General features: G+C 38.4%; 1 protein-coding gene across 2 annotated transcripts in view; it reads right to left on the bottom strand.

The window, feature by feature from the left end:
• Positions 1–17463, bottom strand: part of GABRB2 (gamma-aminobutyric acid type A receptor subunit beta2) — a 182233-nt gene that overhangs the window by 20043 nt on the left and 144727 nt on the right. For both annotated transcript variants that reach the window (XM_054568090.1, XM_054568092.1), the window contains exons 7-9: positions 16131–16268; positions 14000–14152; positions 9519–9763 (exon numbers count right to left, since the gene is read on the bottom strand). In XM_054568090.1, coding sequence (XP_054424065.1) covers positions 9519–9763; positions 14000–14152; positions 16131–16268 — 536 coding nt within the window. The remainder of the gene's footprint in view (positions 1–9518; positions 9764–13999; positions 14153–16130; positions 16269–17463) is intronic.

Here is a 17463-nt window from a genome sequence, read left to right as displayed (position 1 = left end):
AAGCCTCCCTGATTGCCCTGAGGTAGACAGGTAGACTTGTTGAGGAACACTGCTGAAATAGTTATTTAGGTTAATTTTAACCATGCCTTTAATCTTCACCTTCTTGATCCATAAACTCTAAAAATAAGAGTAAATATTAAGTCTTTTCTGTAGATTAGAAAACACATTCCCCTCTCTCAACAACATCCATCCTTATTTTTTTCTTAACATATCTTTGCTATCTAGTTTTTAAAAATAGTTTGATTACCTTTCATTCTGTAACTTGAACTTCTGGAGTTGTATAGCTTTAGTCGTACATGCTACCTTTAGATCTAAACGCTGGCGGGCTGCCTTTTCCTAGTCTGAAGTTTCTCGCTTTGAGGACCTTTTGTTAGGGGCTACATTTTTAATTTAAGCTATTTATTTTATTTTTTAAAATAGGGACTCAAGGATGCTATGTTCTGTAAGATCTTGCATGTTGAGGACAGATTATCTTCCTTTTGCCTTTATATATTAATAACAATATTCTTAGGTTATATTTTCTTCCCTCCAGAACCCTGCCACACCTTCCATTGTCTTACAAAATTTAATTTATTGTGGAGCAGTTTGAGACCTATTTTGTTTTCTTCCTTGTAGGTCATTCACCTTTTCTGAATGGAAGGCTAGTAATTTCAGAAGGATATAATAAGGAGGGAATGAGATTGTTTACTTTGGAACCTAGCAGATCCTTTTTGCCTACTGATTAATTTCACTACACATACGTATGAATATATAATATGTAGCACAGCATAGTAGTTAAGAGTGTGGCGTCCAGTCACATTTTCTGTTCAACCATTTTTAGTTGTCTAATCTTATGTTAGTTACACACTCTGGGTGTCAGTTAGTCATCCATAAAATTATAATAATATAGGGCAATAATAGGGACTAATGATGTAATATATGTAAACTGTATAAGCTCAGGGGAGGCATTCAATAATTATTTACCAGTATAATTATTATAATTAGTTATTGATGTCAGGTTTAAATACAGGCACGTGCCACAAAACGATATTACAGTCAACAATGGACCACACACTATAATCCCATAGGCTGGTGATTTTCACCTGGTGTGCTGCAAGACCACAAAATATGCAACACCTGACTATTTTCCCCTTTATTGTTAAATAAAGAAATGACAACAGCCAATAGCAATAGTCATCCAGGGTGAATGTATCAAAATTATACCTATTTTTGTCAGATCAGCAAAAAATATATTTTGTGTGTGCCACAGAATTTTAGCAATTAGTTTATGTGTGCCATGAGATAAAAATTGGTTTAAAATCACTGCATAGATTATAATAGAGCTGAAAAATTCCTATCGCTTAGAGTCAGAGCCATTTCAATGTCTTAAGGCAACACGTCACTTATGTGTTTGTGGCAATGCCGGTGTAAACAAACCTACCACGCTGCCAGTAGTATGAAATTATAGCACATATAATTATGTATACCTAATACTTGACAGTGATAATAAATGACTACGTTGCTGGTTTGTGTATTTACTATACTCTACTTTTTATTATTATTTTAGACTGTGCTCTTTCTGCTTATTAAAAAAAGTTTGCTGCAAAACAGTATGCTGTGTTATGCCGGCAGCAGGCTCATACATCACCTCCTGTTTACTGCATCTCTTGATTGCATCATTTTCTCTTGTGCTTGATTTAATCTTGTGTTGCTTTTTGTACCGCAACATGCTGTAGAAGCTTGCAGCCTGAAAGCAATGGCTCTGGTGCGCAGCAGGCTATGCCATCTAGGTGTGCTCAAAGGTGCTGGCACGACGATGAATCGTCTATGACGCATTTCTCAGAACACATCCCCGCTGCCAATGGCTGCATTTTTCCTATTCCATTTTCTTCCATTCCATATTTCATTTGTTATGTTTCTGCATGTTTAAAACACTGTACCTGTCCTGTGTATTTACTGTGTTTGCTCTAAGTGGTTTATATATCTACATGTCTTTTCTTCTGCATTTGCCATAATTATCTACAGCCTGAGCTTTGTGTTTTGCCATTCTGGTTCCCTTTCTTACTATTTTAGGTTTAGGTATTAGTTTCTATAAAATTGTTTTGCTTTCATTTATGCCTTTTTAATTACATCTTGTTTATGATCTCATCCTTGATCTTTTGTTTCATATTCTCTTTCAATTTTTGGAAAAAAAGAGAGAAAATACCTTTGTTATGAAAAATTTTAATTTATCATAAAATATTTTTTCCCAATAAAAGTCATTATCTGTCTTTTGCACGCTAAGTTTCTCTCTTTCTGTCCAGCATGTGTGAGAGGGAGGGAGGGAGGAAGAGCGGGGGAGAGAGAGAGAAATGGACTCATTGGTAGTTTTCCTGCATAGTTGCCATGCTGCTTCTTTGTTTAGATGCTTCATTTTGTTGTGGACCCTTTAATAAAGTCTTCCCATTTGCTCAAATGTAGCTTGAGTAGATATCTCTGGACTCTGCTTGTATCAGTATTGCCTCTGCTTATGCATCTTTGCCTCTGCAGACCCTCAGTTTGAGCTGGGTGTTGCTTTTGTTTTGTTCTATTGCTGTTTTATTCTACATGCCTTTTGGACAGAGAGGAGAAAAATTACACATGGTTTTTTGGATACTTCTAACTCCATTTCTCCAACAATTTGACAACTGGACAGTTAGACATCAGTTTTCTTTTCATCATTTTAAGGGCTGGGTGATGTGTGTGCGTGCACGTGCTCTGCTGTGCTCTCTCATATGGTGCTGGTAGGTGTGTGAACTACAGGAGAAAGTTCCTAGGGAACAACTTGCCACTACGTATCACTGTTTAAAGGCATATACTTTTTGACCCAGAAATTCCATTTTAAGAAAGAGATTAGGAATCAATAATGAGCAAACATGTCAGCAATGGGGTGCTTATTTTAGACTTGTTTATAATGAAAAACTCTTAGAAACAATGCAAATCTCTAGCAACAAGTGCTTGTTACATGAATCATGGTAGGTAACTTCAATAAGCCATCTTGTAGCTATTAGAAGTGATATATACTTATACAAAAAGGTATCTAGAAAACCAGTATACACAATACTAGACCAAAATCCTTTATGTAAAAGTATGTCACTAACCGTGAATAAAAGGCAATGTTAACAATGATTATATCTGGGTGTGGGGTTTTAAGTGGTTTTCATTGCTTTTTGTGGTTTATTTTTTTCTCTCTCTTTTTTTTTAATTTATTTACTTTTTAAATACATTTGTCTCTGCCTCCCCCCCACCTCTTTCCCTTGCCCCCTCTCTCCTTCCCTCCCTCAGCTCTTCCCCTTTGGTTTTGTCCATGAGTCCTTGCTATATGTTCCTTGACTTTCCCCTTCCCTTTTTGTGATTTAAAAAAAAGAATGTTTGTGAATTGGTTTTATAATCAGAAAAACAGTAATAGAGCTAAAACCAACCAACCAACCAACCAACCCCTGAGAAACACACACATACCCTGCTACCAGCCTCAGAGAAATAGCAACTACCTACTGAGCGCTCTTTGCCTGGTGCCATGAAAGGCCCCTAGTTACCGCATTTAATCCTCTCAGTAGCTCTACGAGGCAGACATTAGTGCTTCAATTTTCAGCTGAGACACTTGAGGCATGGAAAGGTTAAACACAGCTCATAAAAGACCACGCCTGAATGTGGGCCCAGCTCAGCCTGATTCAAAGAGGCACCCCCTCCCAGGACTCCGAAGCATCTCAGAGGACTGTCACGCACATCCCGATGCTTTTGTATGTTACAGGTCTAACAGCTCATCGTTCAAAGATCTGCGTACTAGTCCTTATTTCATACTTTAAATATGAATCTAAAAGAGAACTCAAGGGATAGAATACAGACATACCCAACAAAGGAAAGTATAAAAGAAGACAGTAAGATTCGTATTTCAATGGAAATCGTGGCGACTTCTCTTTAATATGTCATCAGAGTATCATTAACTCTTTCAAGCCATCAGATGAACAATTTGATGCATGAGAGAGGCAAATTTTCTTTAAAATATTCTCATGATCTGAGGATTTTCTGAATTTTCATGTAACTTTACCCAGTCATCAGGCCAATCATGAAATAGACTTCGGTTTTGATTTTTGAAAAAATTCAACCATTTTTATCATAAACCTAAACTCCAGCTGTCAAACATTTTCTTCTAAATCATTAGGATTCTACCCAGAATACTGCCCAATCAAATCGGTCTACTTTAATTTCAAAAACGGTAGCTAGAATTCAAAACATGAACAGTAGCAACAACAAAAATGAGTTTGCCTAAGAGAACAGACATAACAGGGACAGGAAGTGTAGGGGATTAAGACTAAAACAGCGATCTCACGAAGTTTCAAACATCTCCTGGAATCTAGTTGATACCATTTCTCAGACTCTGTAACTGTACGTAATAAAACAAGAAATTAAAAAAAAATCTTAAAACACCAAAACATTCATAATAGGTTAACCAAACTTGTTCCCGACCCTAAGGGCAATGACAATGGGTATCAAGGAATTGGGGTCAGAGCAATAAAATTAAGGAAGAACATGACATTCAGAAGATACAATAATGACAACTCATCTGGCATCAAGTCCTCATAGGAAAGATTTACAAGCATTCAATATCATTCCCTACCTCACCAAGAGACAGAAAATTTAAAAACCGGAAGTTGAACAAGCAGTGTGTGACAAGGTGGAATGTTGACAACCCTTCCACTCCTCCTCCAACAAGGGAGGCCACCACGAATGACAATTTGCCAATTAAGAATTGCAAACACAAGGATTCAGACACTAAACCCTAAGTATTAGCCAAAAAAGATAATACTTATTTGTTCAATAAATAATAAAGCAACAAGGACTTGATGCAAACATAACATTCCTAGGCATAGATTAATAATCCAGGATAAAAACCAGGTTCCTGAATTCTGAGCCAACCAACAGAAGAAACGAACAATTCGTCACCTACCCATAACTAAAAGACACACGAGCCACTAAGGAATACCAGAGCATGTGATGGCATTCTAACCTCTCAATGCAAATGAATAAGAATCTCAAGATATGGTCCACTCAGTTTCTTTCTTTAGCATAACAATTATGACCGAATGGAACAATGAAGCTTAGATTCATCATAGCTGTATTTTTAAAAAGCAAACCTTGGGGAACCCCACTAGGGTCTTACAAAACATTGAGCTTATCCCCAAATCTGTGTGGATACAAGTCCATTGATGATCTGCAAAGATCACATACATTATTTAAAGGAAACAGCTAAACAAATTGGCCCCAACAGATATACAAATAAGTGGATTAAAAACTGGCTATCTAACCGTATACAGAGAGAAATCGTAATTGGTAGTCCGTCTAGTTGGGGAGAAGTTTCCAGTTGGGTCCCACAAGGATCGCTATTGGGTCCCATTTTGTTTATTATCTTTATAAAAAATCTGGAAGACAAAGTAGAGAATGTGCCAATTAAGTCGACTGATGCCACTAGATGAGGAATTGGTGGTTAAAGTAAATTGGATGTAGATAAATGCTACTGGTCTTTAGAAAGACTGGTGATCACAGAGAATTGGACTTCTAATTAGTTGTATCTTTTTAATGTATTATTTAAAAGAAGACTAATTCCAAGCACTAGAAATAAATAGATTTAAAAGATCTTAGTGGCTTTGTAAAACACAAAATTAGGCACAATAGATAAAGACAACGCAGAGACTCACAATACCCATAAATGCAGAATGAAGGCTGTCCACACACAGAGGTATTTTGGGTGCAGCTTAATTTGGAGACTTTTAGATATGTAAGAATCAACACGGTGGAAAGGCAGGAGTAACTAATATGTATACACTTAATTACTGGCAGAAAAATGAACAAAGAGACGACATAAAAAAGAAAAAAAAAGAGACCTGAAAACTTGAAGACATAAGCATAAAAAGTGGGTAAAATTAATCCGAAGCAAATTCTATAAAACACAAACACACACACACACACACACACACACACACACAAGAATGTAAGGGATAATAGAAAGGATACTTCTAGCACTAGAATAGAGATTTTTTTTTTCTTAACTACTCCTGAAGACATGGGGGGAAAAGAAATATCCAGTAGACCTCTTGTTGGCCTGAGGTTTATTTTAAAAATCTTAGCATTTTACAACTTAGCATGTCACATGAAGCTAACTCTGACAATGACGCTGCTTGTCAGTTATGGACACTAATGAGCAGACAGGTGGTTTTCAGGTGGACTAAATGTATGAACTAATGTGGAATCAGCTTTTCAATGTTATATTATTATTCTTTTCACTTGTTAACACTGTGGGTCATACACTGGGAAAGGACTGGAAAACCCAACCGAAGCCTCAGAAATTTAACCTTTGCTATGCAACTTTGAATATTTGACTTTCCTTAAGAGTTTTCGTTTTCACATTAGTTAAATGACAGTATAAGAACTGTGTTAATAGCTTCAGGTACTCTTGTTAAAATACTCACAGGAAATTAATATAGAGATGGGGAAATGGGAAAGTACGCCGTGGAAGCAAGAGGGGCTCCCGCGTGGCCACGCTTCCGTTTTCCCTCCCCCCGGCCTCAGGTCGGAGCACACAGTACAGCCATCGCTTTGGGTCACCTGACTCGCAGCTTCCACCTCCAGCACACCATCAGGAGGAAGATGAAAGAGTCAATCTCTCCCCTACTGACTGATTTTTTCCAGAGCCGCCAACAATACTTAGTTGATTATATGTGCCCAATCTTTGGAAAAAAATCTTAAGAATTACAATTGGAATAAAGGGGCATTCTTGATAAAAGATAAAGTGGCATTATTCATGACGCTCACACAAAAGAGAGCACTGTGCAATCAGAGCGCAATGTGGATCTCCCTACCCCTTCCTGCTGGGTTCCCAAAGAAACCGTGGGAGTCAGAAATGCCAGATGGTCACCTTTTGGGGATTAATCTAATCAATACAGCTGTAAGTTTTCTGACCTAAGAAAGTAAGTAGTAGTTCATTTGCTATACATTTTTAAACTAATAACTGTTGATAAAGGATTTCCCTGCTTTGACTTTACACCTTCTGACCAGGAAACATTCCTCTGTGGCTCATCCCCTTTTAGGGAGGACATGGCATCCTTCATGTTATCCCTGTAAAATTCAGAAGCAAACTCGCCAATAGATCTGGAGACTGTAGATTTTATTTTAAAAAGTAGTATCTACTGTTTATAATATTTAATATTCACCACTTACTACGTGCTTACCATGGGCTAGAGACTATGTTAACCTCTCTATACATTACACAGATAATCTTCATAGAAAACCTATGAAAGAGGAATTAACCCTATTTTACAGACAAGGAAACTGAAGGTTAGTAAGGCTGATTTTCTTTGGCCAGTTGTCATACAACTATTAAACAGAGAGTAAATCTTGAACCTGACTGACTTCCTCCCAATATATTTCAATAACATTTTGCTAAATAATAACTCCTCATGTCTTGATGCTACGCTTGCTGATCAAAGAAAGAAGAGAAACCACTTGTCTTAAAGAGTTCTAAGACTAGGACAAATATCTTATTGTTTTTGAGCCTCAGTTTCCCATGTTTACAAGCAGGGAATTGGCAAGAGGTTTTTAGCTCAGGGATACTGATATCCTGGGATGGGTAACTCTTTGCAATGGGGAGGCTGTGTGACGCACTGCAGATGTTTGGCGGCATCCCTGGCCTGCACCCACTAGGTATCAGAGGCAATCCCCTCCCCCAGTGTTGACAACCCATAATATCTATTGACACGGCCAACTCTGCCTGTGGTTTGACGACCGCTGTAGTAGAAGAACTCTAGGTATGTTGATTGTTCTCTCATATTCTATGTTCTGAATTATGGGTCCAACTTCGGCCAAGAGGGTGAGAGCTTCTTCCTCACTATGGGGCACCTCCATTCAGTACACTGATTTTAAAACTCTCTGAAGCTCTCCAGGTTCAGTTGCCTGTAAAACTGCCACTCTCTGGGTCTTAAATTTGTCATTTAAATGCAAATTGGAATGAAAAAATAAGATAGATGAAAGTGAAAAAAGATCAGATGTTATTAAGTCAGCTTTGCATTAGGCAATTGATTTAGACTCATTTCAACTGGCAGTCCTATGAGACAGTTTTTATTTATTTATTCATTTTCTTTTCTTCATTAAGGCCACCGTATCAGGACAATCATAAATTGGGTTTAGATAGCACTCTCTCATTTGATAGCCTGAGAGAGCCCGAATGCTACGTTGGAATCTATTGATAGTTTTTGATAGTGAAATCTCAGACATTGGAAAGAAGTGGACAGTTTCCCAGAGCTGTGGTTCACCAGCTTTCAGGGGCCACACATTAGATTCGTATCATTACAAATGACATCTGCCAGAAAGGGAGTGCCTCTGGTGAAAGAATTGTCCAAAATCAATGATCAGACCTTTGCAATATGTGGGAACATTAGTGAGTCAGAAGCTTTCACTGGATTTGCTCCAAATAAAGCTCAATAGTAGACATTATTTCCAGTGATCTATCCTTGGAATTAAACTGACATTAGAAATATTAAAATGTCAATTAAATAATTAGTGCTCTGATTAAGAATTCCAGATGGTTTACAAGTACTACTGTTCTCCTAGTTCCCGCACTTGGAACTATGATGCCTAGGCACACCCCGGGACAATGAGAATTGCTGGGGAGGAAACTGGGGCATCAGTATTCTTAACGCCCTCCCAGTCACTTGACCAGGCATGGACGATTGAGAACCACTGCCTTGAAGAAGGAACCAGGTTTAAAACTGCGTGGGAATTACTTTTTGAGTGCGCTTACGAATGGATGGAGAGTTCAGTAATCTGTACCGCTGTAATGAGAGCAGCAAGGACTCGGCAAGATAGTGACCTCCTGTAGCCAAATGCTTCAGTGATTTTAAGTGGTATGTGTGCAAGGCATCAAGTAATTATCTGCCACTTAAGGAGAAAATTATTCTTTTCTCCCCTTTTACTTCACTTTCTATCCTTCTGATGACTTCAAGGAGAGAGTCTCAGTTTGTTGCTGGTAGGTCTTGAATGCATCTCTGTGCTTGCTTATCTCCCTTCTAAATCAAAGGAAGTGCAGAGCCGAGGCCCAGCCTCTAGTGTAACCTAGAATTTAGTAACATAATTACATTTTTATTTATTTATAATTAAGATTATCTTTTAGCAAGGAACACCGCTTAATGTGCTATGAAATTTCTTTTTTAAGTAAATTTAAACAGTGTGAGTAAATTTAAATAAAGTAATTAATAGTACACATCATATTGATAATAGTGAAGAAGTCACAAAGGTGTTTTTCAGATGACTATGGTTTAGGCAACCCTAGTGTTAAGGTCAAGGACATCTGAATGCTGTGTTGAGAATTGGGGCCTCCAACAACTAATTACCTTTCTGAGTTGGGGAAAAGTACCCACTCTCTTCCCTGGGCCTTGGTGTTCTCATTTGTTAAACAAGGCCTTGAACCTATATCGCGGGCATTCTTCTTTGAGTTTAAGAAGCAAGGAGGGCTGGCCCTCTGGGCTTACCTTGTTGACATCCAGGCGCATCTTCTCACTGTTGGCACTAGCAGCCTTCTCAGCTGCTTTCTTTTGGCGTTGGGGTCCCCTTCCGAAGAAGATGTAGTTGACCAAGGCATATTCCAGGAGGGCCATGAAAACAAAGACAAAGCACCCCATCAGGTACATGTCAATGGCCTTGACGTAGGGGATTTTAGGGAGAGTCTCCCGGAGGTGGGTGTTGATGGTGGTCATTGTAAGGACGGTTGTAATTCCTGGAAAAAAAAGTAGAGTTAGAATAATAATGTTCCTATTTCCCTGCTGCTCTCATTATAGCTGTACAGATTTCTGTACTCTTCACTCATTCATATATGCCAGCCACCAAATAGTTACTGGGCACTTATCACATACCAGCTCTGTGACAGGCCCTGGAGATATGCATAAGTCATCAATTTAGAGTAAACTATAATCGTTTTAGAACCTGTCTTCAGTTAAATAGTTATAGTTATTTATCTAGCGGGGGGGGGGGGGGACTGAAAAGTGAATTAAATGCTGCTATGTGTAGGCTAAGTGTTGAAAATGTGGAGAAAACCCGATGAGCCCTGTAGTGTGCAAGGAAGAGATCAGAAAATGGAGATTTTGGAGTTGCATTTTGAAAAGTAAATGGGAGTCATCCAGGCAGCCAAGGACTGAAGGTCAAAAGTGATGTTAAGCCGTAGAGTGCCGGTGGGGAAGAGAGCTTTCTGTTAAAGAGGGGCTTGCTTTGTGGGGTGAGAGTATACAGCTCACCAAGACTCTCAGGACAGTCTATGTGGGTACATGGGGACATGACAGGAAGACTCGTGAGGGAAGTAAGGTTAAGTAAGGGCTACATAACGGAGAGCCATACACACAGAGCCTAATGAGGCGTCCGAACTTGAAATTATAGGCAACTGAAATTATGGGGCCACTGACCAGCTTGAAGCAGAGAGACGTAGGGACAATTTGTGTTTCGGGTAACCACTCTGGTAGCAGTGTGGGCATGAGAGAAGCATACAAGACAGGAAGAAAGAATACACGTTGAGTTTTTCAGAATAATCTGTTATGAAGGGAAATAAAATAATCACAACACTACTAAAATTAATCAATGCATTATACAGATGATATGGACAGATGACGGTAAAAATTGGGAAATCGGGAGTGGAGGGTAATAGGGAAGTTAAAACTTCCATGTTTCTAGATTGGGCACCTGGGCATCTAATACACAAATGAGTTCTGTGTGAGTAGTACAAGATGCCCGATGGAAAATGCCACACTAGGTGATGTCATTTAAAACTATAATTATTTGTCCTCCTCAGTAAGCATCCCTAACAGTGGGGAGTAGTTTCCCTCAAAGGTGTAAATGGAGGGATAAACAGATATGCTGAAAAAAGCACCAGGGGTCTAGAGCCCTGAGGACGGCAAGTCCCAGCTTTGTCAAAATAGAGCTCAGAGTCCAGAGCACACAGTCGGGAGGGTGTACGGTCATCATTTTAAACTGGGATGTCTCTGACTCAGAAACCTGCTTCCTGAAACACTACCTAATAACACATCCCAGAAGTTGTTTCATTTCAATGACGTTTTGGAACATAAATTTCCTGATTTAATTTTCTCTCCCTAATAAGATCACAATTTGAGTCTTGTTTTTATACATGCTCATCAAACAGACACAGAAAAAATAAATTTGAGCATCTGATTCTGAGCATGGCCAGAAAAACCCTGGTCTCGCTTTAGAGCTACGTGTCTTAGAGTCCTCATATCTTTTTACAATATTAGTCTATTTGAAACATTTTCCAATTTCATTTTTCTCTTCATTATATCAACTACATCTTATGTTATATGTCATGGATATCATAATACTGGAAATGCTGATTTTACTATTTATCTAAATCTTATTTTAAGGTATTTCTGATCTGGTAACAAATTGTTAACATAAGTTATTTTAAAAATTTCTCTTAAAAATAAATTACTTATTATTCCTATAATAGATATAAAATGGATAACACATTTTTACTTGGAAATAATAACATTTATAAATTTCATTCATTCCTTTATTCAGCAAATATTTACTATCATTCACTATGAGAGATACTACAAATACATATGTAATGTAATCAAAATTAGATATGGAGCTTTCTCCAAAGGATCTTTCTGTGCCATGAGGAAGGTGACATTACAAACCAAATAATTATCAATTGTAATAGTGGTTGGTCTATGAAGGGGAGATCTATAATCTTTTAAGAGGTTAAATCACAGGGACTTGAATCAGGAGGTCATTACTTCTCTCTTCCATCCTTGAACCATCACAGTCTACACTCAACAGAGCAGCCAAAGTGATCCCTTTAAAACGGAAATCAAACAACCCAATTAAAAAATGGATAACCGATCAGAACAGACACTTCTCCAAAGAGGACCTATAGATGGTCAATAGACATATGAAAGATGTTCAACATCACTAATCATCAGAGAAATGCAAATTAAATCCACAGTGAGATACCATCTCAAGCCTGTCAGAATGGCTACCATCAATAAATCAGTGAACAACAAAGACTGGCGAGGATGTGGAGAAAGAGGAACCCTTTTGCACTATAGGTGGGAATGCGGATTGGTGCAGCCACTGTGGAAAGTAGTATGGAGATACCTCAAAAAATTAAAATGGATCTGCCTATTGACCCAGTGATCCCACTTCAGGGAATATATTAGAGGGAACTCAAAACACTAATATGAAAGAACATACGCACCCTTATGTTCATTGCAGTGTTATTTATAATCACCAAGACATGGAAACAGCCCTTATGTCCAATAGTAGATGAGTGGATACAACAATTATGGGAAGTTTACACAATGGAATACTACTTGGCCATAAAAAAGAAGAGTTTTACTTTTTGCAACAACATGGGTAGACCTGGAGAATATTATGCTAAGTGAAATAAGCCAGTCAGAGAAAGATAAATATCATATGATTTCACTCATATGTGCAGTCTAATGAACAAACTGAACTAACAAGCAGAACAGAGAGACTCATAGATAAAGAGCAGGGTGACAGCTAAGGCTGAGGGAAGGTAGGGGGTGGAATGATTGAGCAAAGAGGAAAAAGGACTCCCAGACGTGTACAACAGCTTGGTGATTGTAGGGTGGGGAAGGGGGTATAAAAGGACTAAATGGTAATGGGGAAAAAAAGACTATAAAAACCAAAAAAATACAACAAAAAAAATAAAACAACTGAAACATAATAAAAAACCATAGCACTGCAAAAATAAAAATAAAAAATAAAACTGAAATCAAATCATGTTACTTCTTTGCTCAATGACTCTAATTATGCTCAGCATAAGAGTGAGGCCTTTATTATGGCCCCCAAACCCCTTCATAATCTTTCTGTCCCCTCTCACACACATTATCTCAACTCCTGAATCCTCTCTGCATTTGCCTCACTGACACGCTCATGGCCTAGGATATTCTTACCAAGATAACTGTCACTTTTCTTCCTTTTCAAGTCTTTGTTCCATTGACAAGTTATGAATAAGGTCTACCCTGACTATTATAAACTGCATCCCCGGGCAGAACCAACCCCCCCTTACCTTGCTCATTTCCCTCAATAAACTTACCAAATACAATTTGCATGGCTATTTAATTATTGTCTATCTTTCACTGTTGGAACATAACTTCCAGAAGGGCACTGCTTTATGTCCAGTGCCTAGCATACTTGGCATGGCACAAAGGTGTTCAACAAATACTTGATAAATGAATAAGTAAATTACTTCTCCAACGGGGTAATAATTGAACTGAGAACTCATGGGGGAGAAGTTAAAATTCCAACATTTAAAGGAATTAGTTAAACTTAAAATAATAGAGATTATGTCAAAGGACATAAATTTACTATATCTGGAAGAGCAACATAAACATGTCCATGAAATATTATTTATTCTCCTCCTCTGGTCTTATTGCAAAAGAAAAATCAAGCATAAGATAAGTGATATCTTAGATGATGTCTCATAATTTTTGCATGGTTTTCTTCTGCCCTCTGCCATGCTACACCAGACTATTCATTAGACTTTAGCATTCTCTCTGCTTAGCTCTTTGTTACACACTACGTTTCTTGGTCTCTTGGTCTCTTGGGAAGGGAAGTCTTCCCAGGTAAGGGAGCACAGACACAAATTTAATAATTATCAAGAAACATTACATGAACTATGCTTCAATAAAAATATCACCCTGATGGGACTAATTTCATTACCAACAGCTATTTAGTTAACTAATTTTGACATGAAAGAGCTTTAATATGTGTTTAATTGATTTAATGCTGAATCAGATCATCCAAAGTCTCAGAGTCAAATCCTGATAATGTGTGCAGTCTGGTTTCACAAGGCATCACACAAATTTCAGGGTATGGAATGTGTGCTTGCAGAGAGACACACACACACACACACTTGCAGAGACACACACACACACACACACACACACAGAGTCAGACTCCACAGGAGAGAGGAAAGGCCCACCTAATGCCACTCTTGCGGCCGAAGCATCATAGTTAATCCAGAAGGAGACCCAGGAGAGGATAGTGATCAGGATGGAAGGCATGTACGTTTGCAGGATAAAGTAACCAATGTTTCTCTTTAGCTTGAAACTGAGGGATAACCTGGGATAGGAACCTGGAAAGGCAATTTTAGAACATCATCATTATTATTCAGTACTTGGAGGACTTTCCTTTAAAGGTTCATAAACAGTCTCTATACCTTCCCAAATTCAATTTTAGCTCCCAGTGAAGTGCACTTTCTTCTGCAGAAGATGTTGAGAATGCTGGGTTTTTAATTAGCAGGAGTTACTTTGGGTTCAATACATCCCATACTCAGTAATTAAAAGATTCCCGGTTTTCTCTGCTCAGCCTCAGATACCAGATCAAAGATACTCATTCTCTACAACTGTGATGACAAGATAGTCCTGGACAGTCCCTATATCTCCTCTCGATTGTTTCTCAGCAAGTCCATCTGGTAAGTTTTTGTTTTTGTTTTTTTTGTTTTTTGCATATAAAAATAAGGCCCTACAATCTGATAATAGTAAAAGATCTCTTTTTAAAATTGATTTTAGAGACAGAGAGAAAAATGGGAGGGAAGGAAAGGGGAGAGTGGGGGGGGGGAGAGAGAGAGAGAGAGAGAGAGAATTTGTTGTTCCACTTATTTATGCATTCACTGGTTGCTTCTTTTATGTGCCCTGACTGGGGATCGAACCTACAACCTTGGCATATCAGGATGATGCTCTAGATCTAACCTGAGCTATCCCCCAGGGCTAAGATATAAAGCCCCAGGATGATTTTAAATCGGGGATCAATGGCCATACTTCAGATTACACTGCAACTCCTAGAAGTTTTGTAAGGGTTTTCATGTGTATGCATTATTTTTTTTCTAAAATCACTGCATCAATCAAACTTCTAAAGGGATCCCTGACCCACTCAAAGGTGGAGAATTACTATTCCTGAGAAATATTTGTGGGAGCTTTAACTAAGAGATTATATCTCTTAAGTCCTTTGATTGTGGTGGTCTAAGAGTCACGCGTTAGACAATATAAACTCAGTCGTAAAGCATGACTGAGTCATACTGATAAATAGGGTGTGTGGGTGGGGTGAGGAAATTCTTACTAACTGAAGGAAAGCCTTGCCTAGCTTTCTCGGGTTAAACCAAATGTCTTAATATTAAATTAAGAGTACTTTAAGTAGGAACTCATTACTACAGAATTTCAGGGATTCAAAAGATTTCACACTTAGGAAAAGTTTCTGTTATTATTGATTTTTTTTTCTTTTTAAAGCAAGGGGCTGCACTGCATTCTTATTAACTCTTGTCTGAAGTTGTTTGCAGGGACAGGAAGTGCCTGAATCCTTCGCAGAGGGGAAACACAGAATTTACAGCTGTAGTATTAGCTATATCTGTGTGGGGAATTCATTTCAATGAGAAAACATAAAGAGGAATATTCCTGCAGCCTTATTATTTTTCCCTGAATGACAATGTAGCATATTACTACTTTGCTGGGCTTTCTTATTAACAATTTGTGCTGATGAAACCAAGTTTAACAACCTAGCCCCACAACACTCTAAGAGTAAGGGTGGTGAAGGCATTGGGATAATCTCAAGACCTGGAAGGGTTTTTAGTTCCAAAATGGAGGCCACGATGCATAAAGAAATCCCACCCTTTGAGGGAAATGTGAGATTCTCCTGCCCCGCTCTCTCGGAGAGTTTCACTGTGGTCAGACTTGAGCGAACCGTGCCTTAGTTACCCTCAGGAACCTGTTAGTTACCCCCAGCAACCGCAATTCCCATCTGTGAGATGCGTGAAACGGGGGGAACAACTCTGACCCAGGCCTTCATTTCTTTCTGTATTCTGTCTACAACAATTAGCCCCTTGTCTGGCAAAAGAGAGACCCAGAGCTCAGCCTCCCAGCTTGGCGCGGCGCGCCCTCTGGAAAATAGCCCGATGGGTTGCGATGAGCCGTGGGCATGATGGGGAACCGAGGTTCTGGGCAGATCTCAGCCCTCTGTAGCCGCCGTCCTTCCCTGAGACCCAGTCCTGAAATGAGGGACCCCTTTTTACAAAAGACGATGAAGGCTCTTTTACCCTAACCCTCTTCCCTGATACACACCTGTGGAAAAAACAACCTTCTTGGTGATAAGTTTGTAATCCACAATAGAGAACTGGGGAAGTTCAATCTTTGTCACTCCCGTTACTGCATTATCATCCCCACGCCAGTAAAACTCAATGTCATCAGTTGTATATCCATCTGTAAAAGAAAATATATACACACACAGACAGATACACAAAACAAAAACAAAAAAGAAAAAAGAAAGAATAAAGTTTAGAAGATGAACTACGTAAATAATAGCTATAGCTAAAGGCTATTATTATGTTAGATACCATGCTAAGTACCTCAAGCATAATACCACATGTAATCCTCACAACAAACTCATGAGGGAATTCTAATTAGGCCCACAAGAGGCATCAAAGGCTTAGAGAAATTAACTTCCCAGTTGCAAAGACTTAAAGGCTCACATTAAGTCTTGCAACTGGGAAGTGGTATAATTGGACTTGAACCTAGGTTTATCTGATTATGAATCTCATTCTCTCAAACATTTTCATATTATTACATAAGCCTGGACAACACTCTAAGAGAAGACAAAAGAAGAGAAAAATCACTTAAGATGTCAGTAGAGCACTAAATGCTATCAAACTCCCCCCACAACATAAAATATTTGAATTACCGTATGTTTGGGATTCAGGTCAGAAGAGAAGTGATTAAGAAATGAGTCATCAATTTCTTAATACTCATAGACATGATCTGCAAATTTGATTTTGCAGCATATCTGAATTCTTAAAAACTCCTCCAAAACAAACCTCAAAACAACATTGATTCCAACAGTGTCAAGGAATAAATATTGTACAAATTTATAGTGCACACTATCAATGCACAGTACACTTAGGAGGTATGCTTCCATTCATTCAGCGATTATTTACAGAGCACCTTCTATGCTCATCAGTGCACAGTTACTGGGGATAGAACTCTGTATAACAAAGACCTATCTTCTGTTATAATGATACTTTCAATACACGGGAAAGAGTAGAATAACCAGACACACACTAATTAATAGGCACACACATAACTGCAATGAATAAACACATATTTGATTGCAAACAGTGCTTGCAGTACAGGGACACATGCAACAAAATCCAGTGAATATTAATATTATACAAACTAACACACTCACCCCCCGCAATGGTATACATTCCTTGTGTATTACATTTATTTCTTCAAAGAATTTTTGCATCTCAATAGTTGAATTTTTACAAGCATAGGAAATAGGGCAGATATTGCTCCCCCAATTTCAAAAGCAACGAAACCAACTAAAAGGACTGCTTAAGTTCTTGGCCTTTTGGCATGTGACTAGTTGGTATGACAATAAGGACTAGAATGCCAATCC

Source organism: Pteronotus mesoamericanus, unplaced genomic scaffold, assembly GCF_021234165.1.
Source record: "Pteronotus mesoamericanus isolate MK-2021 breed Mesoamerican mustached bat unplaced genomic scaffold, CSHL_Meso_final contig_2, whole genome shotgun sequence".
NCBI lineage: Eukaryota > Metazoa > Chordata > Mammalia > Chiroptera > Mormoopidae > Pteronotus > Pteronotus mesoamericanus.
This window is presented reverse-complemented; position numbering and strand designations above follow the sequence as displayed.